General features: G+C 46.1%; 1 protein-coding gene across 1 annotated transcript in view; it reads right to left on the bottom strand.

Annotated features, from left to right (window-relative positions):
- Positions 1 to 4,259: 4,259 nt before the first annotated feature.
- LOC116629053 (ectopic P granules protein 5 homolog) overlaps positions 4,260 to 27,329 on the bottom strand; it is a gene marked incomplete at its 5' end in the record, with an annotated part of 46,197 nt that continues 23,127 nt past the window's right edge. Inside the window, 9 exons of the mRNA XM_032399339.1 lie at positions 4,260 to 8,208; positions 10,535 to 10,649; positions 12,934 to 13,149; positions 13,337 to 13,553; positions 15,036 to 15,278; positions 21,239 to 21,383; positions 22,111 to 22,320; positions 22,826 to 23,011; positions 25,432 to 25,607. Of these exons, the coding sequence (XP_032255230.1) occupies positions 8,026 to 8,208; positions 10,535 to 10,649; positions 12,934 to 13,149; positions 13,337 to 13,553; positions 15,036 to 15,278; positions 21,239 to 21,383; positions 22,111 to 22,320; positions 22,826 to 23,011; positions 25,432 to 25,607 (1,691 nt within the window). The remainder of the gene's footprint in view (positions 8,209 to 10,534; positions 10,650 to 12,933; positions 13,150 to 13,336; positions 13,554 to 15,035; positions 15,279 to 21,238; positions 21,384 to 22,110; positions 22,321 to 22,825; positions 23,012 to 25,431; positions 25,608 to 27,329) is intronic.

Here is a 27,329-nt window from a genome sequence, read left to right as displayed (position 1 = left end):
GGGCAAAGGCCAGGAGGTCGGACACAGCATGATGTTGAAGCAGCTGAAAGTTGCTGGGATGTGAGCACAGAGAGAGGCACGGCGGCTGGAGCTGGGGCTGCAGCGAGAGGAGCCTCCCACGCGGTGGCCAGTGCTGCCCCCAACAGGGCCGAGAAGCAGAAGGGAGCCGGGCACCCAAGCGGCCCAGCATGGTGCTGACTCCCCGTACTGCCCAGCGGGATGCTTTCCCCGGCCTGGCGCTGCACCTGCCCCACACACCCCACGCGCTTGGGCTGCGCTTTCCACCTGGACACCCTGGGCTCTCAGAGCAGTGTTGCTGCAGTGGTTTCTGAGGGTCACCTGTGTCAGGAGCACCTGGGGAGCTTGCTCACATCCCCATTCTGAGTGCCACCTGGGCCTCCTAAAAGTGGGCTCTGAGGGTGGGCACTGGAATCTTAAACAAATGCTCACGTGATTTTGCCCGTAACTTTGTATTGTGATCATTTTCCAACATGCACACACACACACACACACACACACAAAGCTGGAAAAGATGATCATCCACATACCCACCACCCACATTCAACAGTACTACCATTTTGCCATATTTGCTGTATTTCCTAATGTGCCCATGCACGTGTGTGTGCAAGCATGCACGCACATGTGTGTTTGGCTGAACTATTCAAGAGTAAACCATTCAAGACACCACAGTACTTCACCTCTAAATACGTCAGCTGCATCTCCGGAGAACAAGAGCATGCGCCCCCATAATTTCAATGCCATTAGCACATTGGAGAAAATTAACAATAATTGAACAATACCATCTTACAGCCCACATTTGTATTTACCCAGTTCTCAAAACGGTTTTTTTAGCTTGTTGTCTCTAGCCAGGGTCCAGTTGACTCCAGGCAATTCTTAAGCAAGCTAGAGTCTGAGAATGCCTCTGGCTCTGGCCCAACTTACAAGGGAGCGAGCTAACCAGCCAGTGTTCCTTCCTGTGGTGTGTGCAGTGCGAAGTAGGTCTTCCAGAAACTGCAGAAGCGGCATTCCTCAAAGAAATGCGCCTCTGATGGAGTGGTTTCACACGTGGTGATGGGCCGTGGGAGCACCCTGAGGAGGGACAGCAGAGGCTCCCTCTGGCACTCCCTCTACCAATTTGCTCACAGGGCACAGGTGGCCTCCTGCTTGGTCTCCAGAGAACGCAGCTGCTCTAGGAGCAGAAGGGGAGGGTGGTGGTGGGGGGTGCACTTGGCCATCACCAGACCCCTGGGAGCCTGGAGCTGCTACTGGGAGGTCTCCGCGGAGCAGAGCCACCGTCCTCCCCAACCAGACCATCTAAGAGCACAGGGGCTCTGTCATGGCAAGCAAGGACCAGAGCCACGGGCGACAGGCGCAGTCAGCACGTGGTCCCCGGCCCCGAAGAAGCCGCGGAGAGAAGAGACCCAGGAGACTGAGCGTTTTCAAGACCGGACTCCCCAGTGTGGCCCAGGGCACACAGCTAGAGCCTTCCCTTCCTCCGTACAGTGCTCTGGGAACGTGAGCCCGTTAGTCCCAAGAGGGGCTTCTGACAGCCCGGAGACTGCCCTCCCCTGCCTCCCACCAACTGCCCCCAGGGATGGGCAGCGGGAGGAAGAGATGACAATGGCCTTGGGTACCCACCCAGATCCACCAAGAGCCCAACACACTTTCCCTGCCCTTGAGGAGCTAACCTTTTATATCAAGATGTGTCTCCGTGAGATAATTTACACTGAAGGTAGGCCCTGCCTGGGGACAGAAGTGACCCACAGTGGGGCTGAGTTTTCACATGCAGCCCCCTTGCTAGCCTGGACGGGAGAGACGGGGGGCCCCACTGCTCACAGGGCTTCAGGCCAGTGGGACCTTAGAGACCCAGAGTCAGGGGTCCCAGGCTTTGTCCTACCACCAGCCCTGGCCACTTAGGTCAGTGATACTGGTCCCCCGCCCCCAACAACAGCCCCTCACATTTCCTGAGTGCCTCCACCTCTGTGACCTCAGGGAGTTCTCGCTATAAACCCAGGGGACAAGAAAGGCTGCAATTATCCTCATTTACAATGAAGGGAAAATCTCTGGGAGGGAAGTGGCCCCGTCCCAGCTCCTTCCACATCCATGTGCTGCCTCCTCTTTCCCAGGCTTTCCTCCTCTCCTGTGCCCTTCCTCTGTGTCCTGTTTTATGAACTAAAGGGAGAAAAACATGATCTGCCAGTATAAGGATATAGAATTACTTGGGATTGGAACTCTCTGGGTTTCCCTGGGTTTGGGCCCCCAGACCTTTGTCTTCCACAGTCACTTCCAAGTCCTGTGTGCAAGTGACCTCAAAGGGTCCCCAGAGCAGAAGATTGCCCAGACACTCACCTCCATACCTCCACCAAAGGAGGAGGAGGGGTGGGGGAGGCTAAGAGTGGGAAGGAGGGGGAAGGGAAAGGGAAGGTAGGCAGAGGGGCCTTAAGGAAGGTTGATTAAGAAGGACAAGGCAGGGAGCAGGTCAGCCTGGGAAGGCTGAGAGAGTCCAGGGTAAATCTGGTCTAAGCCACAAATTTAGGCGATATTAAAATATGGCGTCCAGGTGAGAGGCCATGTTGGTCACTCTGACCAACAGACCAGGGAATGCAGGGCTGTTTCCTACAAGGGTTTGGCTAACAAAGAAGACCAAGAGGGAAGAGGACTGTCTTCAGAAGAGGAGGAGTTTTCAGAGGAAGATGAAGACCTTCTCTATTCTGGGTTGCCCCACGGTGCCAGGGACCACTTCCGGCCCAGCAAGAAAGCCCACTCATCCAGAGACAGGTAACCGGATTCCTACACTACAAGGAGGTGGCGCAGCTGGCCTCTAAGCCACTTTCCAATCCCTTAATCCTGTGGTTCTATCTGGAAAAGGAAGCCAAACCCAGACAGGGGTGGAAGGGGCCCTGTCCCTGGGTGAAATTCCAAACTGATGTTACTCCCAAAAGTGCAGACCCTCCCACCATACTTTGGCCCATTCAAGATGTGTCTTACAAATGTTAATGAAAACGAATAGTAAGAGCAAGCTCAGGTTCCGAGGTGCCCCACCCCCGCCCACCAACTCTGGCGGTGGAGGCTTCCTGCAGCTTCCGATCCCTCCTCCTCCTCAGGTCACAACCACATCAGACTCCAAGGACTCTCCTGAACTCTCTGGGATCACCAGGGGGCCTCCTGTCTACGCCGGGCCTTAAGCCCCCAAACATTAAATTCTCTTTGAGGCCTTGTGTGCGGTGTGGTGACTTGTCACAATATATAGATTCTACCCACTATGAGCTTTCTAATTTCACCTTTTTCTTAGTGTGATTTCTGGATGACAAGACCTGCCAACCAACTTGCCAAAAAATGAGACCTGTCCACCACATGTAAGTGAAATTTGAATCTGGTTTATTTGCAGAATTTTACTTAAACCAATTCTCATTTCTCCCTGCTTATCATCATTACATAAAAACTCATCCTTTGTACAAGCCTGTAAAATGCTGAACAATGAATAGGAAGTGAATATTGCACATTTAATGAACAAATAAGTTGTGGTAAGGCCACACTAGACACGTGGGAAGGAAAGGGTTAAATACACTTAGGAAGTACTTGTTGCCCCATAAGTGATTTTAAGCCATTGAAAGAAAAATGAATTGTAACCTTCAGTGCTCAGACATACTACATCTGTACATTAAAAAATGAAAGTTATAATAAACAACATTCATTCCTTAAGTGATCTCATTACCCCAAAACAGGGTCAGTAGTTTATTTTTTTCAAGTTATTGTCATCAGAAATCAGGAACCCATCCGGACTAGAGGAAGCATCAACTATAGTTTCTACAGGACACTTGGTGGCTCTATTAAGTGTGAGGATCACCACAGACCAGAACAAGGTCAGTATGAGCACCGGGCTGTAAGCCAAGAACTTTATCCAGCTCAACCCAGATTCAAACGGAAGATCAGTACGAGGATACTTAAAAGTAAAAAAGGCATGTTTGTTTCCAACATTATACTCTCCATTTTGTTTAATAAGACAAAGTTAACTGAGCAGAAAAAAATTCAGCTACTACCTCAAAATAAGCCATAAAGTTGGTCCAAAATGAAGAGCAGTTTTGTTTTTTTTTTTTAAAGATTTTATTTGACAGAGAGAGACAGCGAGAGAGGGAACACAAGCAGGGGGAGTGGGAGAGGGAGAAGCAGGTTTCCCGCGGAGCAGGGAGCCCGATGCGGGACTCGATCCCAGGACCCCGGGATCATGACCTGAGCCGAAGGCAGACGCTTAACGACTGAGCCACCTAGGCGCCCCATGAAGAGCAGTTTTAAAAGATATGTGCAAAGCCTTATTATAAGCTCATTGTGCTGACAGGTGAGACCAGTCTTTGGAAGGAAACGACGTTAAACAAGGTCTGGAGTTTGAATCCACCACTAACTGAATGTGCCAACCGCGGGGCACAGCTGCTGAGAGCCGATGCCGTCCACGGGGCCTGGGCAGTGGACATGGCTGCTGGGCCCTCGCTGCGGTGACTGACCCCCCAGGGCAGGGGCCAGGCAGAGGGCACGGAACGGAAGGAAGCACACTCTCCAGATGCCTGCAGGTGAGTGCCGCCTCCAGTTTGTGCCCTTGGAGCCTCATCTGTCTCCCGAGTCCTGGCCCTGCTACTCATGGACACGGCCCTTTTGGAGTACCATGCGCTAACGTGGGCACTTTTCCCAAAGAGCAGCCCTGTTAGACGTTGGGTGGAAGACGGCCAACTGAAGGCACTGAGCATTTAGCCTGAAGACTAAGAGGTGGACGGGTGGGGCCAGAGGCGTGAGGAGGTCTGGGAGTGTTGGAAGATTTGTCCGAGGAGTAGGAGTAGAGCAGCCCCGGCCTGGCCTGCTCCTGCCAAACCGTTACCGATGTTATCAGGCCAGCTTTGGTGCTATGTAAAGTAGAACTAGAGAGAGAGAGCTGGTCACTGGCCACCTGGCCTTGCCCACGAAGGGGGGGACTACTGGCCTGGGGGCTGCCGGGGAGGGGCAAAGGAGAAGGCAGGAGGGGGTCAGCAGGGGAGGCTGGAAGAGCAGGGCTGGGGATCCCTGCTGAATGAGAAGTGGGACCAGATGAGCTTTAATGTCCCTGCTGACTTCAGTCACGATTGTATAGCATTTGCTGACTTCAGTCACGATTGTATAGCATTTGCTTCCTGCTCCAGAAGAAATCATTAAGCTTAGTATTAAAAACCCAGTAGAAAACTGAGTATCACCTTCATTCAAAAGGAAGAAAGGCCATGCACACTCTACCTTGTACAACGTGGACACACTGACTTTAGTAACCGACCGGGAGGAACGCGGTTGGCACTTGGTTAAAGTGAGGTCAGGCTACTCTGGGGGTTTGCATCTTCTGGGTAGGCTTGCCCCCGCCTCAGGACTGAGCGACTCCCGCAACCCCAGGAAGCAGATGTGACTGAGCCCCAAACAGATCATGAGGTCCTCTGCGTGCCCAGGAGCTTTGGGAACATGCGGGGCGGGTCCCAAATCCTCCAGCAGGCTGGGCACACATCAGCACCACCTCCTGTCCTCAGCGTCTGCGCCTCCCAGCTTTCCGCCGTGTTCACTTGTCACAGGCGTGGGAGCCTGGGGAGGGAGACCGAGGGTGCCTCTCGGACCGAGCTCTGCGTGCTGCGGAGCTGGGGGAGACGGGGTGGGGTGGGGGGGCAGAAGCAGGGGAGGTGCTCGTTATGGGCCAGGAAGCTGCCAGACACCCCTGTGGGAAGCAGGTGCCGCCCGTGGCAGGTGCAGGGCAGGTGTGCGCAGGTGCGGGCAGGTGTGGGCCAGCGGGCCTCCAGCACTGCTCGGAGCGGGCGGCCTGGGGCCGGCTGGATCCGGACAGCCGTGCACAGCACGGGTAACAGCGTCCGAAACCGGCCCTGCGCGCTCCGGAGGCCGACTACTCTCGGCAGCAAAGGCGCGTTACTCCTGAAAGCCAACGGGGAGGCCGGTCTCTTCCGCCCCAGGAGGCCGCAGCAGCGCTGCCACCTTCTGAAGCATCTCACGGTCTTTAAAGCGCTTTCTTGGCCCAGAGCAGCTCGGAGGAACCGAGCGGGGAGCCAAGCTCCCACTGCTGCTAAGCCCGAAGGAGTCAGAGAGGAGGCGCTTTCACCGACCCCCTCTGATAATCAAGTTCCAGTGTCAAATGAAACAGAGCACATCAGGCCGAAAGCCTGCATCGACTTCAACTGAAATACTTGACAAGATAGTGTGAGGTCCCTAAAATTCGTAGTCTTGCCAGCTACAACCAAAGGTTGGTTTTATTTTTGATGATTTTTACAGACCAAACACATTATAAATATTACAAACCTTCGAAAATTAATAATCATAATTTTCTTTAAAATGTACATACTGTCACTCAAAAATGTTCACATTCTAGGATACCAATAATTACAGCTTCCTCAGAGAAAAGAGCACACAAAACCCCTCCTGTCATAAAATCTTTGTTGCCAAATCGGCCACCAAACTGCTCACAGCTTCTAACACTTTCTTACACAGCACAGGGAAGCTGCCTGATGTTGAAAGTGGAGAGAAGCAAAACGCAGGCTAGCTCTGTGACGCGCCCCTCTGAGACGGACACCTCGTGACCTACACAAACTCGGAGGCTGCACGGGGATGAGCTCTGTGAGGCAGAAGTGTTCTGTCCAACTAGAGAAGTTTGAAATGAAGAACAGCTCCTGCACACTTCCACATGTTGGGGGAAGTACTACATAGGATATCTGAAAAAGAGATTATCACTCCGTTAACCTAGATCCCTACCCCCTGCTAAGAGCTCTCAGTTCAGATATTTTTAGGTAAATACCCTTGGGTTATAAGTAACCCATGAACAGAAGACATATTATGCAAGCTGAACAAACAAAACCAATTCTGAGCCAAGAGAATTAGGAAGACAAAAGTCAAACTGTTCATTCCGGGGGGGAAATGACGAGAGCAAGAAGCTGGCGACAGAACAAGGCCACACTACAGAAAGGCATTGGTAATGAGTGAGCTGTTACCAACAACAGAAGGCACAGGGCTACTGGGAAAAGCTCAATGTCCATGGACAAGTGCTTCAGCAGGTGTGCTAACTTCACCTGACTTTACATGTGGAATGAAGAAACACACAGGGACCCAGAGCATCAAGTTCTCAGACTCTGTCTCTTTCTAGACAGCAAGGCCTTCCGATTTCAAGCCTGGTGTCTAACAAGAGTTGCGAACTCTGATGTCTACAGGGACGGAGGAAGTGACCTGAGTGAGGGAATGGGCTGGGGTAGGCTCCACAGAGATTATGTCTACAGTGAGCACACTCTCCACCATGGGGGTCACACAAAACACGCCACCAGTGTGCCACCTCGGTTCACAGGGATGTCTCCTTCTCCATAAGGACCACAGCTGGATGGAAATGGACTTGTCACCATCTCTGCTGTCCACTACAATCAGGATCAAGTGGCCCCATTTTAGACAATGACTCACTTTAATTCAGCGTTCTTATCTCCATTCTGAGGGAAGTGATACTTTTAAGCTGGTGTATTTCCCCACCTGTGAGAAATGCAGAAATTTTCTAAGCTTTTTTTACCTGGAAAGAACACAAATGGGGTTCAAAAGTGAGGGTTCTACATGACTCCCAAAGCGGTTGGATCTGGCACAGCAGTCTTGAGATTTAAATAAAATAGGGAAGACAGAAATGGAGACACAGAAGAGCTCTGTGTGGGGTCCTGTGAGGTGACTGGGGCTCCAGCAGCTGAGAGTGGTTCTGTGCCCAAGGGGGACTCAGTAAGTTTCTCCTGTCGGGTGAACATAAAAACTAAAAAGGCCCCAAGAAGTTTCAAGAAGAAAACACACACACACACACGCACACACGCACACACGCACACACACATGCGTATGCGCAACAGAATTATCTAGTGCCTCCCGACTTGCATTGCAGTCAGCAAACTCATTGGCCAAACTGAGCTCTGCAGTGAGACTGAGCGAAGTTACTTGTGCAACAGCAAAGTTAAATGTAAATGTAAACAGCAACAGGGTTTCTTGAGATACTCAGTGTCACTATCGTATGTTGTCCAAATAATGCACTTCTGGATAGAGACAGTTAACAAGAAGAGCCAGGAAGCTTTTCCCATCTTGGAGGCAATGGCCAGGATGCTTTATAAATTGTGCAGCTTGTGATATCTGATCCTGGTATTCAACATACTGCTTATTTGATGTCAAGGATTCAAGAGCAGTCAGAGCCTAAAAGACACGAAGACAAGAGGGTTAAGCATACAGACGCATACAACGTGATTCCCTCAGGTGCAGCACACCTGCCGTTATCTGCTACGACCGTGAGCCTCCGGGAAGCTTACAGAACTACAGGTCCCAGAGGCAGGCACTCACTGATTAACCACAGCGGAAGGAAGCCAGCAACTCAAGTTTCTCCGGCTTCGGCCGCCTTCCACATCCAGCCCTCCCTCCTCCTGGCCTGTGCTGTTTCCCAACCCTTCTGCACAGAGAGCCCCTGCTGCAAGCCCCTCAACCGGAAATCCCAGGTGCCAATGGCCTGTGCGATGTTTGATTTGCTGTTGGGTTTGTTCTCACGTTACAAAATCATGTCATATTAAGCTAACTGTATGAAATTCAAAAGAAACCAGTGTCTAAGTGCTGCTGAGGATAAACAATAAGGTAGTTCGATCAGTCAACAAACGAAGTACAGATCAAGTTCCTCCGGCTTTGCCCGCCAGAAACAATGAAGGTGCTCCCATGACCTTTTTTTTTTTTTAAGATTTTATTTATTTATTTGACAGAGACGGACAGCGAGAGAGGGGACACAAGCAGGGGCAGAGGCAGAGGGAGAGGGAGAAGCAGGCTTCCTGCGGAGCAGGGAGCCCGATGTGGGGCTCGATCCCAGGACCCTGGGATCCTGACCTGAGCTGAAGGCAGACGCTTAACGACTGAGCCACCCAGGCATCCCACGCCCCTCTTTACATTCTTTAATCCCATAATTTTAAAATTTCTTTCCTTCATAGTGGGAGAAGTGAAAAAGACTATTTGGAGAAAACAAAATCAGGGTAACAGTTCTTAGTGGAGGGAGAGTTTTATTTTCCAGCTATACAAGTTCACCCACCCCCAGGATGGTGAATGTGCCCATCAAGTCCCCCACACCTTCCCCTCTCAGAGATGCGGACCACTGCACTAGCGAATATAGATTAAATGGCAGAATTTGCTTGGCTCAGTAAACAAGGACGGAGAAGATTTTGAGGATGGTAAACGAACTGGCAGCTTAGAAGTAAATGGCCAGAGGGTTGGAGACAGAAGTCTTGGAGTGGAAAATAAACTGAAGAGATTTGGGTACCAACCTAACTGCTGTGTGAAGAGAGTTCAACCTAAGAACAGGAAGCACTGGGGCTGAGCGGGAGCCAGGCCTGAAGGGAACGCAGGCAGAGAGGCAAGGCTCAGGGGACCTCCTCTGATGCAGGAGGGCGTCAGACGTCTCAAATACACCCGGAAATGGGTTGTGCTGACTTCACAACCGGCCCTCGGGACAATCACCTGCCCACCTGTGGGGTTCACACATGGCTCACCGATGACTTTGGGGACTGAGAGAGCAGTTGTCAGGTCAGTCCGGGACAAGTATCAGGTCTTACATAGACCAAGAAGCCTGTGAAGAACCTGCCGACTGGATCACTGGACGCTTGCTCTCGATACCCAGGAGGTCACCTGGCCCGGGGCTAGCCTGGACACTGCAAGGCTGCAGAGGAGGAAGAGCTGGGGGTGCAAGCGCCAAGAGGGCGAGGTGGAGCCACCCGGCTGAGTGATCCCGGCCCAGCACGTGCAAGCTAGCGCGCCCGCCCCTCTGCGCTCCCCTTCCTCACCACACACAGCCAGGACAGGAACCGTCCCTAGCGTCTGGGGTGGTTAGGAGGGTCTGTCTGGTGAGTGAAGACTTACAACAGGGCCTGGCACGTAGTGAGGACTCAAGAACGCTAGCCATCGTTTTATCTGAGCCACCTCTGTACGCACGCGGCCAGCCTTTTGCAGGTGCAGGAATGGGACCGCTGCCACGTGGCCGTCCGTGTTCTAGAACAAACTAGCATTTCTCACAGCTGCCGCTCTGTCCGGGTTTGGTTATTCCAACAGCAGCCAGCAGTGGTCAACCTCCAGACTCACAAAACAGGAGCTGCTTCCTTGGTTCCCAGCTACAGCTCAGCTAACCTCACTGGTCTTCACTGTGACCCCAGCTTCTGGGCCAGTGCCCAGCCCCCAGCAGGTGGCCGGTCAGCACACCACGTTCATCAGAACCAGATCTGATCCTGGACTGGCTTGCCTGCCCACGGCCTTGCTTCTTCTACGACGGCAGTGACAGTGCTCGAGGCAAGCGCCTACGAAGACGGTTTAAAATCTGACGCAGGCCGGTGCAGTAACCATTTTCCGGGGCGCAGAGCATACTGATGAGCTACTCCTGAAAACCATGACCTCGTGTTGTCGTCGTGTGTAAGGACCAGCGCTGCCCCCTCCCCGCCTCCTGGGCAGGTCGACGGAAGGACTCCTACCCAGGAACTGTAAAGCTGTTTTTACTGACCTGCTGAGCTTTTGGGGTCAGATGTAATTCCGTGCCAGGCTTCAAACGGATCTGATCCTCGGAAGGAACCTGAATTGAAAGGAAGGCGGCCATGCCTCGAGCAACCACTCGGAACCTTAGGTGTCAAGGAGAGGTCAGAAGTAAATGACTATTAAAGTAAATATTTTAAAGTAAATACCACATTTTCTCTTTAAAAACAAGATAAACACATTTCAGACCTAATGTTGCTGTTAGCATTTGCAGGAAAATCTTAAAAAAGATCAAGAAGGAGCATTAATCTTCCTTTCCATTATACTGCCCCAACAATGTAAGCAACATTCAGACTCAAGAATAAAAGTGCTGCCAATAGCCAAACTGTGGAAAGAGCCAAGATGTCCATCCACAGATGAATGGATAAAGAAGATGTGGTATATATATACAATGGAATATTATGCAGCCATCAAAAGGAATGAGATCTTGCCATTTGCAACGACGTGGATGGAACTGGAGGGTATATAGCTGAGCGAAATAAGTCAAACAGAGAAAGACATGTATCATATGACCTCACTGATATGAGGAATTCTTAATCTCAGGAAACAAACTGAGGGTTGCTGGAGTGGGGGGTGGGGTGGAAGGGATGGGGTGACTGGGTGATGGACACTGGGGAGGGTATGTGTTCTGGTAAGCGCTGTGAATTGTGCAAGACTGTTGAATCTCAGATCTGTACCTCTGAAACAAATAATGCAATATATGTTAAGAAAGAAAAAAAGAAGAAGAATGTAGCAGGAGGGGAAGAATGAAGGGGGGGAAATCGGAGGGGGAGAAGAACCATGAGAGACGATGGACTCTGAAAAACAAACTGAGGGTTCTAGAGGGGAGGGGGGTGGGAGGATGGCTTAGCCTGTGATGGGTATTGAGGAGGGCACGTTCTGCATGGAGCACTGGGTGTTATGCACAATGAATCATGAAACACTATATCTAAAACTAATGATGTAATGTATGGGGATTAACATAACAATAAAAAAATTTTAAAAAATTAAAAAAAATAAAATTAAAAAAAAAAAAAGTGCTGCAAGCATGTAGAATAACTGGAACTCTCAGACATTGCTGGTGTGAATGTGAGAGATGGTGCAAGAAAATCGGTTCTGGCAGTTACTCGGTAACAGAGTAACCATATGACCCAGCAATTCCACTCCTGGGCATATACCCAAAAGAACAGAAAACAGGTATTCTAACAAAAATTTGTAAACGAATTTCATAACGGCACTATTCACAACAGCCAAAAAGTGTAAACGACCCAAATGCCTATCAACTGATGAATGGATAAACAAAATGTGGGACACATCATATACTGGAATATGACTCAGCCATTAAAAGGAGTGGGGTATGGACTTATGATAAAACATGGGTGAGTCCTGAAACTTCATGCTATGTCACAGAAGCCAGACACGAGGCCACATACTACATGATTCCATTTATATGAAATGTCCAGAAGAGACACAATAAAGTCGGAAAGTCAATTAGTGGCTGCCAGAGATGCAGGGGACAGGGGTCTAGGGAGTAACTATGTGATGAGCATAGCATTTCCTGTTGGGGTGACAGAAACATGTGGTGATGGCTGCAACACTGTGTATGTACTAAATGCTACTGAATTGTACATTTTAAAAGAGCTGCCATGATAAATTTTATGTTACGTGTAGTCTACCACAACTTAAGTGAATCAAAATCACATACTCCTGTTAAATTCTATCACAAAGAAAGAGACATGGTGTGAACCCGTATGGATTGAGTGATTCCCAAAGTTGCAACAAGAGGATGGGCTATTCCACCAAGAATGCTGACATGAGAATGGGAGCAGAACTCGTTTCAACACTGATAAGGGCTTGGAAAGAAAACCATTATGCAAATAAGTAAGATAAAATGGGAGGCTAGTGGCAAATTCTTTCATGCCTCAGAATTTTTTAGCAACAAAAACTTAAGACTTGTTTCTCATTACTTATTCTTCTTATCAGTTAACTTTAACTCATCTTGACTTACAGTTCTAGGAGACTGCTTCGTGGGGCCTGGGCAGCCCTGACAAAGTATGCAATGAAGCAGCTAACTGGGGTATTTTCACCTAACCCTGCACACCGTCACTGGCTCAAAACCAGACAGAAATCAGCAGTGTGGTCAGGTTACAAAGCCAAAATACAACAAGAGATACTACTAAGAAAACATTCTTTAAACGTGAAAACAAAGTTGTTTTAAAATGAGAAAAAAAAAATGTTTTTGTAAAATATAAAGGTGTAATCAGGTGATTTTTTTCCCCCTTAATCTATAGGGGAACCCTAGCCTAGCCCTTAAGTCAAAAAACCTACTAAAGTATTACAATCCCTAAGTAGGAGCAGAAGCTGAGGCCCACTTAGAAGGTGCTTCCTTACCTGTTAGACAGGGGTGACTTCCGGCCCAGCCCAATTGCCCCCAGAATCCCAGAGCTGAGCCTCTCCTCGGCCAGCAGGCTCAGCCTGCTCTGAAGCATGAGCAGAATTCGAACGACAGATTCTATCAAGACCGAGTCACTCTGCTCCGCTTGAATCAGGGACAGCTGCAGGACTTGGTGCCACCACAAAAACAGCTTGGCCTCTTCCTGCATGGAGCTGGGGTGGGAGGGTGGGGGAGGCCCAGGAGGAAAATAAAATTAGAAGTGGATTCTTTCCACTCGCATTTAACTGAAAGTCCACATTTGAATTTTAAGTATAGGGGACATTCAGTACTTTAAAAGCTTAGGCTAACAGATAATATTAATATAGTGAGTGTAATATGGCAGCCACAGGGCCAACAAACCTTGGATACACCTGTTCCAACCACTTGCTTAAGATGAGCAGCACTTTCATTTCGTTCCTCAGAGTCTGTTCACTATTTAAACACTGAAGCACGTAGACATAGAGAGTCAGGTAACTGCCGAGGGACAGGCACTCCTGCAGAAATTCCTCTATGGTAAGCTCAGGAACTTGAAGGGACACCAGAATGGGGCCCCAGCCTAAATTCTGATTGAGGGAACCTAAGAAAAGAGCACCAAGAAAAGACAGCAAGATAAAAACAGGAATCAAATTATTTAACTGCTGTCATGAATCTTTTCACTTGAGGCTTCACATCAAGCCCATGGGACCCCGGAGGCCACCCAAAGGAAGCATGCCGGGAGGCTCAGACTGGAAAGCCCGCACACTGAGTGCCTATCCCCTGCTAGCCACTGTGGAGGGGCCGAAGTCAGAACTGAGCACTGTGTTCTCAGAGTCACCCTTCTCATCATTTTATGGTCATTAAAATCGCAGGTAGACACTGCCTGTCCGGTCATCCAAGGGTCTTAACTTCATCTAATACCTTTTAAGTATGTTATGAAAATGTATGCTTTTCCAAGGAAAATTATTATTCTATCCAACTGAAGTATTTCCCCTTTTTAAAGCTTAGCTGGATTCATCCCTCGACGGAAATCAATTGAAAAAAAATTTTTTTTGATTTTAGTAACATGAATGAATTTGAAGCAGGAGTGTTATCCTTATGGTTCTCAAGTCTTTGGGGGGAATGACGGTGGGGAGACGGTGACATGCACAGCACCTTCCATGGGGGGACACGGGTACAGGTCATGGTCTGCCAGGAAAGGGCAGGGGCAGGTTATGGGCACCTCCCGGCATTCTTGCTCTAACACCCTTCTTTCTCTCCTACTGTGTGCACAATGTATATCTGGGTATCAGAGTTGAGTAGTGCTAATCCAAGCCATTCTTCTTAACCAGACCATGTTGTTTCCAGAATCAGAGTTTAGAGGGAGGTTAGGGAATAAGAAAGATTTTTAAAAGGTAGGGGTGGGGTGGAGATTGACCTCTTTGTAATAGTTCAAAAGATGTGACAAAAAGCAATAAAAAACTTACATGAAAACTCATTTTAACAAGTGACAAAATAGAGAAAAATAACACAGTGGGTCTTATTATAAAGATTCTGGTTTTAGGGGCGCCTGGGTGGCTCAGTTGGTTAAGCGACTGCCTCCAGCTCAGGTCATGATCCTGGAGTCCCGGGATCGAGTCCCGCATCGGGCTCCCTGCTCAGCAGGGAGTCTGCTTCTCCCTCTGACCCTCCCCCCTCTCATGTGCTCTCTCTCTCTCATTCTCTCTCTCAAATAAATAAATAAAATCTTTAAAAAAAAAAAAAGATTCTGGTTTATAGCATTTGTTTTGAAGAGCGTAGCTAGGCCTGTGACTTACACGACGTGCCTCCCATAAAAGGGCCGGTCTGACATCCAAACCCACTGTAAAGTGAATTAGAGGTTCCCTCCACGGAAACATGGCTGTGCTGACAAACATGGGCCATAGGTTCTCACGCTAACTGCAGATCTTTGCAAACAAAACAAAATACATACTGAAGTATCAGCTACATTAACAAGGAAATCTGCGTGGCGCAATCACCCGCTGGGGAGGGTCTGGAAAGATACCTCCTTCTGACAAAGCTTTGCTCTCGCCTGAAAAGGACCAACCTAAAGAGAGCTTCGCACCTTCTTTGAAGTAGGCAGTGATGCAGGCTTCCGTGGTCTCGGCCATGTGGCGGACAGAAGCCAGGCTCTGACAGGCTGCTGTTAAGAGGGGCAGGACCACCAGCCCGTGCACTTTCTGTCCAATCCAGGTCCGGACACTGCCCCGGAGGAACTCTGCCGTTGGAATAGTCGCATTGTTCATCATCATTAGGACTTCCATAAAGAGGCTGCTGAGGGCCATGTGGCGGGTTTGGCTGTCCATGTCTGCGGGGGAACATAGACACACCCCGTGAGAGGCTGCCGGAACGGCGACGCGAATGTGAGCAACTTCGGCTGCACTCTGGGCACATTTTACAATTTACAAATACTGTGGATGGTGCTTAGCTGGTAAGGATAGGATGCAGCACATCAGTACTTTGTAAGGGCACAGTAGGAACCACTGAGAGACCCCTGGTTACAGCAGGTGGCCGAGCAATACTTTAATAAAGAGACATACCAAGTTGGCATGAAAGACTAAACTATTTATCAGAACATGCTTACTTAGACTTTAGCTTCCAAACTTTGCTCATTTGGAAAACCAAGTAGGCAGATCTCAGAAGTCACCTGGTAAACGGACTAGAAAAATACCTCCACCCTCACCACTACCAAAGCTATCAATATCCTGGAGTGATTTACAAGGAATAGAGGTTATTACTTAAAACAAAATATAAAAGTAAGGAAAAGAAACACCTTTTAAACCTTCTTAAAAGAGCTCCTAACTTAAACAGCTCTTATTTCCTTGTTTTTTAAATGGAAAAAGAAAAGTGGACAGACTGATAATTTAAATGGGTCTTTCAAAAAAACTGAGAGATGAAAAGAGCACAGCGTATAAGAAAAAGCAAATTCATTGTACAAGACACCTGCAAATGAGCAGGTTACGGAGGTAGATTCCTTCCTCACATCCCAAAACAGAAAACCTTTTTCGCAGGCTATAGTTTTTGCCAACTACTTCTAGCTCTCCTTAAGCTAGGTAAAATTTTTTTAATGGAATAGAAGTGGGGCTTTGTCACCACAAGCCTCCCGTATTGACGTCAGCGAGGGCAGGGGAGTCTGGGTCATACTCGCCACACCTATCAAATCAAACTCGCCCACCTGCAAGTGTTAAATAAACTCTAACAACGTTACTGTAAGACCTACTTATTATGATCAAAGCAAGGACTTCAGGAACCAAAGTTCTAGACGTAAGTTCAACAATGTCTATGTGTGAGTGCATATTTTGTCATGTATTCCTATGGGTATGGGCATTCTTCTCTAAGGCCTTATCTCTGAATTTCAGCTCAAAAGCAACTGTAATTTTAATGTGCCTTTTAATGATGACTCATAGGAACAAAAAACTCATACAGTAAGCCTCCTAACAGATCCCACCCTCTCCTCTCCTCTCCCTATGCATCATCAACACAGCCAACAAATGTTTTCTTAAAAACCAGATCTGATCCCGTCATTCTTCTGAGGAAGATCTTTCTAGAACACCCTCCCCTCCTGTGCTTGGCCAGCTATTATCTGACCTTCACGGCCTAAACACATTTGATCAACTCTAAAACCCTTTCTCTGGTATCGCCTGCTAATTTTTCTTTTTTTCTTTTAACACTGACTGGGTGTTACTGGTTAGAGGGGCTGATGCTAAAAGGTCAGGTGCACTATCCCATTTCATGCTTACAACACCCATATGAAACAGGTATGACTATTATCCCCACTTTGCAGATGAAGTTATACAACTTGTACAAGATCACACAGCAGGTGGAACACCCAGGCAGTCTGGTCCCAGAATCTGCTTTTTACCTACCATATTATATACCCTGTGCGGTAAATCTATATTGCAGGTATGTACAAGAAATTTCAACTGATTTTTTGTTCACCAATTCTAACCAACTCAGACAGTGACACCAGCTTTCAATTGCTGTGCTTCCCTAAATACTACAGTTGCCTACTTTCAAACAGTATTTAACTAAACATTAAAACGTTTGTGAGATTCATCCACGTCGTGGCAGATTTTCACTGTTGCATTCTATTATACGAATATACTACAACAATTCATCCTTTCTACTGAACACACGGGTTGTTTCCGGTTTTGGATCCCCTCAGATGCATAGCTACAGACACTGTTCACGTTTCCCAGGGCACAGGTGCATTTCTTTTGGAATATTCCAAGGAGCGGAATTCTGAATTGTAGGATATGCAAACTAGTAGATGACGGATGCCAAACTTTTAAAACTGGTTGTACCAATTTCCTCTGTGATCAGCAGTTCATGAGTTACATTCATCCACATACTTGCCAACTTTGTATCGAAACCTTCTTAACTGTACTCATTCTGGTGGATGTGTCATCATCTGTCACTAAGGTTTTAATTTGCATTTCCCTGATTATTAACACGGTTAGCACCTTTCTGTAAATATACTGGTCATTTAGATATTCTCTTTTGTAGAATGTCAATTCAAGGGTCTTGTTCATTTTTTCTACTGGGTTGTCTTTTTCTCCCTTCTTTTATCCAGTGTGATCATTTTAGTCACTCATATTTAATGTTAATTACTGATGTAACTGGGTCTAAATCTACAATCTTACAATGTACTTTCCATTTATTCCCCAAATTCTACATCCCTTTTTCTCTCTTTTACTTCATTATTTCTTATTCTATTTTCTCTCTTTTGGTCTGGAAGTTAAACACCATTCCAACATTCTTACAGCAGGTGCCTTACCAACTACACGTGCACTCTTGACTTTTCAAAAGTCTGATGTTAACTGGCTCCAAGGCAGTGCCAGGGCTCTGTAACATTCTAACTCCTACCAGCTCTCCCTGCTGGTGCCTTATCCCCGGGAGGCATTTCTATTATTATTGTTTTAGACAGTCATGTTTCATGTAGATTCACCTACACGTTTATCTGCCACTTTCATTGTTCTTCACACTCACTCTCTTCCTACTTATCTTCTCCAGATTATTATCTCTTTCTTTCCACAGTCTTTGATCGTATTTTGCTATTCTTTTTATAACCTCTTAAGCTGGATTCTTATCTTATTAGCCTTCATCTTTTTAAAATTTTAATATAAGCACTGAAGGCCAAGAAACTAAGTCCCACTTTAGCTGCACCCCACAAGTTTGGATGCATTCTGTTTTTTTATCCAGTTCCAAATCTTCTAAATTTCTATTATGACTGCTTCTTTGGTCATCATCAGTTAGTTAAAAGTTTGCTTCTTAATTTCTAGGGTACAGTTGTATTTTGTTACTGATTCCTAAGTTGACTGCACTGTGGTCTGTTGCACACCAGTCCTTTGGGATTGGTGGAGACTGGCTTTAAGCTGAACAAGGGTGAGGTTCCTTAGCCATTGTGCAGGGGACTCATCCCGCATATACAGGGCACATCTTGTCCACGTGCGCACTACACCCAGTGGGGCTCTTCAGACTTCCTAAAGCCTTACTGATTCTCCTTCGACTTCATCAATTACTGTGAGATGTGTGGCAAAATCTCTTACTGTGAGTGAATCTGACTTTTCTCTTCCTAATTTTGTCAGCTTTCACTTCAGATATTTGCAGTTGCTGCTGTATTATTAGGTACAAATACATTTATCATTAATATATGCTCCTGGTGGATTAAACCTTTTATCAATTTCCAATGACTCTATCTCTACTAATGCTTTTATTTATTTTTTGTCATGCAACTTCAAAGCAGGGAAACACCCTAGAGATCACCTGGCTCTGTAATGCTTTCTGCTTCACAGTCCTATCTGCCCAATATTAATCTACTACGCCAGCTTTCTATTTTAATAATTGCCTGATATGATTGCCTTATAGAAAGCTTTCTATATCCTCTGCTCTATATGTACTTTTTAGAAACAGCTTAAGGCTGGATGTTCATTATTAATTCAGTCTGACAAACTTTCGTCTTTTAAGCTGAATATCTGTCCATTTACATTTACTGATGTATTTAAATTTTACCATCTTATTTTGGTTATTTTTCTCACCTTCTCCAAGCTTCTTTTCTTGCCTTCTTTGGACCGAATGCACTTTGGCCATTCCTTTTTATCTCCCTCCACTAACTTGGAAATTATACATTTTATTTCTATTCTTTTAGTGAATTTCTTAGCAATTTCAACATTCACATTTTACCAAGATGTAAATTTAGTCAATTTATTGACCCTCTCAAACCATACTAAAACTTTAGATGCTTTTAAGTCAACCTCCTTCCTAACTTATATGTACTTGTGGCCATATAGTTTAATTTTTGCTTTTGCTTTTTAAACCCCTAAATGCATGGTTACATAGTTTTCCATATGTGCCTAACATTTTACTACTTTCTCTGCTTACTTTTCCTGCTTATAATCCAAGCCTTTTTACTTGTGATCACTCTACTTCTACCCAAAGAACATGCTTTAGGATTTCCTTCAAGTGATGTCATGGGGACAAACAATCTCAGTTTTCAATGAAAGTATCTTTGTATCACCCTCATCCTTGCAAGATGGTTTCTCTTAGTTTACAGCTCCAGGTTACAAGTCACTTCCGCACAGCACACTGAAGCTGTTCCACTGTCTTAGCTTCCTTTGTTGCTATTGAGAAATCAGCAGTGTAAACGTTCCTTTGTAGGTGTCCGTCCGTCCCTCCTTCCTGGATGTGAAAGTTCTTTCCTTTTTCCCTGGTGCTCGTGCAGCATCACCACAGTGTGACAGTGTGTAGAGATGTGCATTTCTCTGGCCCGCTTAGGATCTGCTGGGTTCACTGAATCTAAGGAGTGTTGTGCTCATCGGCCATGGAAAATTCTCAGCCCTGCTGTCTCTCCGGCTATTCCTGCCTCCCCCCAGGTCTGTCTGTCCTCTCCGGGAATTCTGACTGGATGACTGCATGTATGTTCCATCTTCCCAGCCTGTCCCCCAGGCCCTCTAACCTCGCTTCCATGTTCTTTCTCTGTCTGTTCTACATTCTGGACACTATGTTCATATGTATTCTCCAGTTTACTAATTTTCTCTTCAAATGAGTTGAACCTGCTGTTAAACTTACCCATTAAGTTTTTATCACAAGTGCTATATTTTACATTTCTAGAGTATCGGATTCTCTCTCAAAGCTGTATATTTCTATAATTTCTTGCTCCTACCGACATTTTCAAATTTCTCTTATTTTATTAAATAGATAAAAATACTTTTTTGTTTACTGTACTAATTATTTCAGTATCTTAAGTCGTTCTCTGCTGACTTGCTTGTGGTGCCTTGTTTCCTTGTGTGTTTTATGACTTTTTCTTTTTTTACTATGAGTTCATATTCCTTGGAACTCTGAGGCCCGAGCTGAAGATGGGTTTCTCCAACGCGGCTCTGTGGGTGCTTTCCCCTGGGCATCTAATGGCACTGCCAACCCAGAACAACTTGTACTCAGTTCCCAGGCTGAGGGATTTTTCTCTGGACAGTCTAGGTAGTAGGAATTTGTGGCTCAGACACACATGAGGGTCAGCTTATGCCTACTAATTTTCAAAAGAGACAGCTCTCTTTCCCCACCACACAGACATCTGACCCAACACCCAGGTCAAACGGATTATTGTCTTTGCTCTCCTCTCCCAGGGGCAGGTTTATCTCTGGCTCATCCTTACACTGAAGATGCCATCCTGTGGGTGATGTATACGAGCTCCTTTCAGGCCCCCATCTCCAGCCGCCCTGGGCTTTAGTGCCCCCCTACCCCACCCCAGTCTAAGATGATCCCGTAAAAGCCTTCAAGGGGGAAGCCAGTTTAGCACTCTATCTACGTTTATGGGTTCCTCCTTTCACTTAGCTTCTGACTTCTAAGATTTTCCAGCACCTCATGACAAGTTTCATTGTCGGTTTCCTAAAAACATTTTGTCCAGCATTCTTAGTTGTTTTCAGCAGAAGCAGTCAGGATACCCAGTCCACCAAACTGCCAAGAGCACAAGCTCTCCACACACAGTCTCTTTACACGTCTACAGGTGATTCTGAAGGGCTCTCCCAGTGAAGAGCGAAAGCATCTCGGGATGCTGCTCACTGGCTGTCTCTGGTTCCCTCCTACTTATTAAATCCAGCTGTCTAGCTTAGCCCTCAGTCCCGTTAATCTCACACCAGCATCTGACAGCCCATCCTCTCTCCGAGCACCACTTCTCTGGGAACAAGACTGAAAGTGTCCTGCCCAGGCCCCTGATCTCACAAGAGCAGGGATTCACCCACTGAATGGAGACACGATGGCCCATGGGCCACTCACCAGGTGGGTTAAAGACGATGATATCATCCAAGAGCTTAGACATCTCCTTTTCTAGGACTGCTAAGGTGATTTTTCCATTTTGTTCCAGGGAGCTGAGGAACTGAACCATCTGATGAGTGAAGGCTCGGCACTTTGGAACTGCATCCTGACAAATAATAAAAGGAGCATTCATTTGAATCCATGCGAGCAGTGTAAACTGAGTATTCCCTGGGGGCATGTCACTGCTCTGAATGCTTCGGGAGGGAGAGGCGAGGACAGAGCAGGAGGCCACATGAAGACAGGTGTGTGTCTAAGGGCCCTGTGTCTAGGGATATGCAAATCTGTGGTAACACTTACACCAAAACCCACATTCTCCCAAATTCCAGAACATTCTTCCTTTTTCACTACATCAATAGCAATGTTAACTACACATTGATTACTTGCCAGAAACTTTTCCAAAAACTTTTATATTCACTACCTAATTTAATTCTCACAACAACACTTTGAGGCAAAGTACTATTTCCAACTCAGATGAGAAAACCAACGTCGGAATGGCCGTGAGCTGGGGACCGGAGTTTGTCAGACCTCAAATTCATGCTCATCATTTCACTGCCATTCTGCTGCCAGTGACATCCAGATCTCTAAACCACAGGCTGCCGCCCTCAATCCTGCCGCCCTCTTGTTAGCGTGTGGGACTGCTAGTAAGTGAAGGTTTAGCAAAAGAGATAATTAAAACTAAAGGATCTGAGAGGCCAAAACAGGAGTACACAATGGTACACATCCTCTAACTCTTTCACCTGAGCCATCACAGGGTTTGAGACCGTCCTCAGCAGCACCTCCACTACCACAATCCTGAAGAACACTCTGCCTTTTAAAGCACCCACTCAACTTACAAGATGTTTCTGGCTGTCAGTAGGAATGGAAAGGCCCGCAGACACTCTTAGGAGCTTCATGATTAATTCCGCAGAAGATTCCTTTGCCAGGATGATGGCTGGCTGGTAATGGCTGCTGAAATAACTGAGCACGCTCTGGTAGGACACGGTATCCACAAGATGCCACGAGAGTGAGCTTGTTTGTCCGAGGAGGTTCAGGAGAGGTGAATCCTAAAAATAAAACACATATTCCTTTAGTTTCGGAGTTCTCAGTTTCCCAGAAATATGTATCTCTAGTCTATGGAGTGATCACTAAGATGGCCTATGATAAGCACTGAACAGTTAAGATGTCAAGTAAGTATCTACTGAAGCTAGAAGTACTAGTGAAAGTAATAACCAAGGTCTTGGCAAAAACACATTAACTTTAAAATCTGTAAGTATTCAGAACCCAATTTTCAAAGGAACTCTCAGATCTGGTGGCAGAACTAGCAATTAATGAGATGTAAAATAAAATTGACTTGCATTCTCTAACTCAGTGTGCTTCCCTTCATAACCCAGAATTAGATTATGAACGATCCCAGAAAATCGGGCGCCTAGTTGAAGGCACATCCCATATGCCAAGCAGATATTCACACTGACAGAGGTGTTAGGGAAACAAGTGAAAAGCTACAACCTCGTAGGAAGTGGGGCTCTAGGAAGCCTTGCCAAGTCTTCATCACAGGCTCTCCAAACTTACTGCTTGGTCTACCAGCTGATCTTCCTTTGCCAATAAAATCATCATGAAAAGGAGGCAGACAATCATGCTCCGGGTCTCTGGGTGGGGACTGGGGCTCCAGGCATCAGAGAGCACACTGACCCAGTTGACTTCGCACAGGACAGACCCCAAAAATAAGAAGCAGCTCTTAGGGCTTCCTCGTTCCACCTTAAAGGGAAATGAATCAAAATCAATGTTTTCCTTTAAACTGTCTGTGTTCTTAAAAATGTGTATAAATCAATGCTTACTAAATTGAATTTTAAAAATAACTTTTTCCCCAAATTATAAAAACCATGTCTGAATCCTTCCCCGCAAAGATTTAGACTTGACATTTGTAATATTTTTTCTTCCATCCTCAGTGAATGCATACATTTTTCAGCTTGTTTAGAGTTCATTATTTATTCCACTAATTCTTAACAGGAGAGGAATGACCTTCCCTAGCTCTAACCAGGGTGGTAAATCCCTGCCACAGTCACCAATGCTCTGTCACAATCCTCAGATGTGCTAAGATAGAACAAAGGTTGAGATCTATTAGTCAGTAGTTCCTAAAGCTGATTGTGCAGCAGAACCACCTGGAGAACTCACTAAAACACAGATTGTGGGACCCTACCCCCAGAATTTTATATTTCCTACATCTAGGGTGAGAGCAGGAATTTGGATTTCTAACAAGCTCCCAGGTGGTGCAGACGCTGCTGGTTCTAGGACCATACTTTGAGACCCGCTCTATTATTGTATATAATTTTTATACTGCCTTTTTGGTATAATGTTATGTTATAAAAATGTCTCCACATCATTAGACTTTGTGATTTTTGATGACTGCGTAATATTTAATTAAATCCTATTTAAAAGATATTTAAAATATATTAGGGATTGGTGGGCGGGTGGTAAATGTATTTTACAGTATATAATCAATGTCAGAGTTAACTCTTATTAGCCCATTTCAGCAGTCTGTTTAAAATAAAACATGGCTAGCTATAAATTTTTCTATTTAAAATGAAGATTAAAAAGCCATTTATAAAATCAGTCAATGGAATCTGGTGATGATTCATGCCCTCCTGTGACTACCATCATTATATCATATTAACTGCTGCTTCTTTTCCCTTTTAGAAAATGATTCCTCATCCTCTTTTATCACCTGTTCTCTATCCTCACTCCAAACCCCTCAAAACACATCCCTTCTTACTCCAGAAAGACACACAGGACTGAAAGGCTTCCTGCTTCCGGCCAGGTCAGCACCATCTCTCATTAGACTAAAATACCTAGAGGCACCGAGTCTACAGTGACTCTTCGGGGCTGTGCTCACATTTCATCTGTCACACAGCTGAGGCCGCCCGCTTCAAGCCACCCTACAGCTCTTTAAGCAAACATTCTCTTCCATGTTCATAGTAGTGATAAATATCTACTCGGGACCTATCTCATATACTAAACCGGCTATAAAATCATTCCTAAGCTTTTATTTCAGAGACAGCCGTCCTCAGCCTTCCCTGGAGCTTGGCTGCAGAGGAGCGGCTGACAAGCGCAGCCCTGGGTGCTCTCCACGGTCAGCGCTAACAGACCACCGTACGTTTCCCGGACCATCAGAGACCACCGTGGACCTGCAGGAATTAAAGCACTTACGGTGTCTCAGTCATCAACGTGACGTCAAGTGAGGAGTAAACACAAGAGTACTGGTGACTCTGAATAAATAAACTGAAATGACTATAAAAAGCTAAGACAAGATGATAAGGGGAAATGGAAAAAAATGGAAACCTAAGGGGCGCCTGGGTGGCTCTGTCGTTAGGCATCTGCCTTCGGCTCAGGTCATGATCCCAGGGTCCTGGGATCAAGTCCCACATCAGGCTCCCTGCTCGGCGGGAAGCCTGCTTCTCCCTCTCTCACTCCCCCTGCTTGTGTTCCCTCTCTCGCTGTCTCTCTCTCTCTGTCAAATAAATAAATAAATAAATAATCTTTAAAAATGGAAACCTAAGAACAACAAAACAACAAAAATGCCGGGCGCTATGTAAGTGATGCTACTGGGGCTGTTTTTTGTAACCATTGCTTCTACTGCTAAGACTCACATACATATTAGCAATTTTTCCAAGTCATTTCGGGTCTTTATATGATTATGATGCGTCACTGGTTGTTACGATGCACTTCTGTCTCCTACAGCATTATTCCCTTATGTAACTGCTTAAAGAAACTAATGGCTTGAGTACCAATTACATTTTGCTTTAATAGAACATTTAACAACATGGAAGCCTGATGATACTGTCCTAGAAAAAGATGCAAACCCAGAGACACCAAGACTGAGCATGACAAAGTCATTAAACCATGTATTCCTACAACAATATTACGAAAGTCCAGGGGTGACAGCCATGCTACAGTCAACATCTTTCCCTGGGTTTAAAAATGGTCCTACAAATGTCTTCCAGTTGCCTACTCCCACAGTAAAATGAATTCCACGGAACGCTGCTTCCCACAAGCAGCATTTGGGCAACACAGAATGCGAGCACAGTCCACTCTAGCACCCACTGCAGCCGGGCCTGAGAACCGCAGTGAGCAGGCTGCTCCCTAGGAGCCAGGCTGCGACATGGAGCGCGAGGGCTCACTTTGAAGAAGGCCTCCATGAGCATCTGGTCAGGGTGCAGGTCCCTCCATGGGAGTCTCCGGTAGGCACTATGGAAGGCGTACAGAATGAACTCTGGCATTCTGGGGGCTGTACACGCTTCACAATAATGCATCAGGTGTAACCGAAGGGCTCCTTCATCACTTGGCAACAGCTTATCTAAAATTCAAGCAGAAAACACAGCTGAAGACCTTCTGGGTTATCTTTAAAAACAAACAAACATGGGGCGCGTGGGTAGCTCAGTCGTTAAGTGTCTGCCTTCAGCTCAGGTCATGATCCCGGGGTCCTGGGATCGAGCCCCGCATCAGGCTCCCTGCTCCACGGGGAGTCTGCTTCTCCCTCTCCCACTCCCCCCGCTTGTGTTCCCTCTCTCACTGTGTCTCTTTCTGTCAAATAAATAAATAAAATCTTTAAAAACAAAAAACAAACACAAAACAAAAATTTGAACTAAAAGTCTAAAACCTAAGGTTCTCAGTAATTACCAAATTTCAAAGATTTTCATGTGCCAGGAAAAAAAAAAAAAAACAAACAACTGATGGCAAATTAATAGCAAAGACCAGTACTGTAATTACTTACTTGGGGAACCAGAATGAGAAGCTGGTAGGTGGGAGATAGCAGGGGCGATCAGTTTTTCTTTAAAACTTCTAGCTAAATGGCTTTTTAACTCAAATACACTTGCACAACCCCACCCACTTCTAGGCATCCCTCCAGTCTGCTGCCCTCAGCATATAATCAGTCACCAGCATGGAGCACTCATTCATTTGGCGCCTTGGAGGAATCCAATATCGCTCAAAAGGAAATGTTGCACATGACTAAAACGTAACCCGTGGTGCAGTGCAACTAGATGATTAACTGTCACTCGGCTAAGTTATTCTAAAACGACACTCCTCTGCGACATGGATCACTCAGTATTAAAGTCACAAGTATCAATTACCTCAGTGCCCGCAAGAGTGAATGCCAGTATAAGGGGCATTTAGTCTAAAACAAAACTTTTCAGATGTTCTGGTTCTACGCAAAGAAATGAATGTAGTCAAAGAAGAGAGAGCCAGCCGCCCACAACAACACCTGATGGTGGTTCTTAGTAGTGGCTTTTGAAAAATGACCAATGAGCATCAACCCATGGTAGCAATCGATTTATCATTTCCAACATACCTGTGCCCTTGATTCACAGTCCTTACTTTATTCTACAGCATGAAACATCAACATGTTTTTAACCTTTTAAGATAAGGTAAGGTTAGCATTTATTTAAATACGAATAAAAGATAGTTCTGTTTAAATAAGGATGGATATATAGTTGGATGTCTAAAAGGTAATCTCTGAGGACAAGACTGAGTTTCTAGTTCCAGCCCAGACACACATTAAGTTCTGTGAGCTCAGATAAATTCATTTTGCTTTTTGGGTCTTCATTTTCTCATGAATAAAAGGAGGGAGCTGGATCAGAAGATCTCACTAAAAGGCTATAATAAAATGCTTTTTCCTGCTTTGCATAGTTCTGTTTCCTCTCCTTGAACTCAGCTACCAATTCCTGATGTTAGCCATGGACCCTCCTGTTCCCAAGCCACTTTCTTATTTTATATACACACGCAAGAGCCTGAGAGAGTGCTTGTCCCCTATACTAAGAAACTAAACATACAGGGGCTCAGTCGGTTAAACATCCAACTCTTGATCTCAGCTCGTGTTTGATCTCAGGATGGTGAGCTCAAGCCCCATGTTGGATTCTATGCTGCGCATGGAGCCTGCTTAAAAAAAAAAAATTTATATATATATATATGGTGCCTTTGTGATTATAATTTGATGCTCAAATATTTTTGATGATGATAAGCAGCTAGAAGTTTGTCTTTCTAAAAAAAGTGAGTACTGTTAGTATTTCATATGTTACTC

Source organism: Phoca vitulina, unplaced genomic scaffold (assembly GCF_004348235.1).
Source record: "Phoca vitulina isolate PV1807 unplaced genomic scaffold, GSC_HSeal_1.0 scaffold223, whole genome shotgun sequence".
Taxonomy (NCBI): domain Eukaryota; kingdom Metazoa; phylum Chordata; class Mammalia; order Carnivora; family Phocidae; genus Phoca; species Phoca vitulina.
The sequence above is the reverse complement of the archived record's forward strand: the minus strand, read 5'-3'. Positions and strand labels throughout refer to the sequence as shown.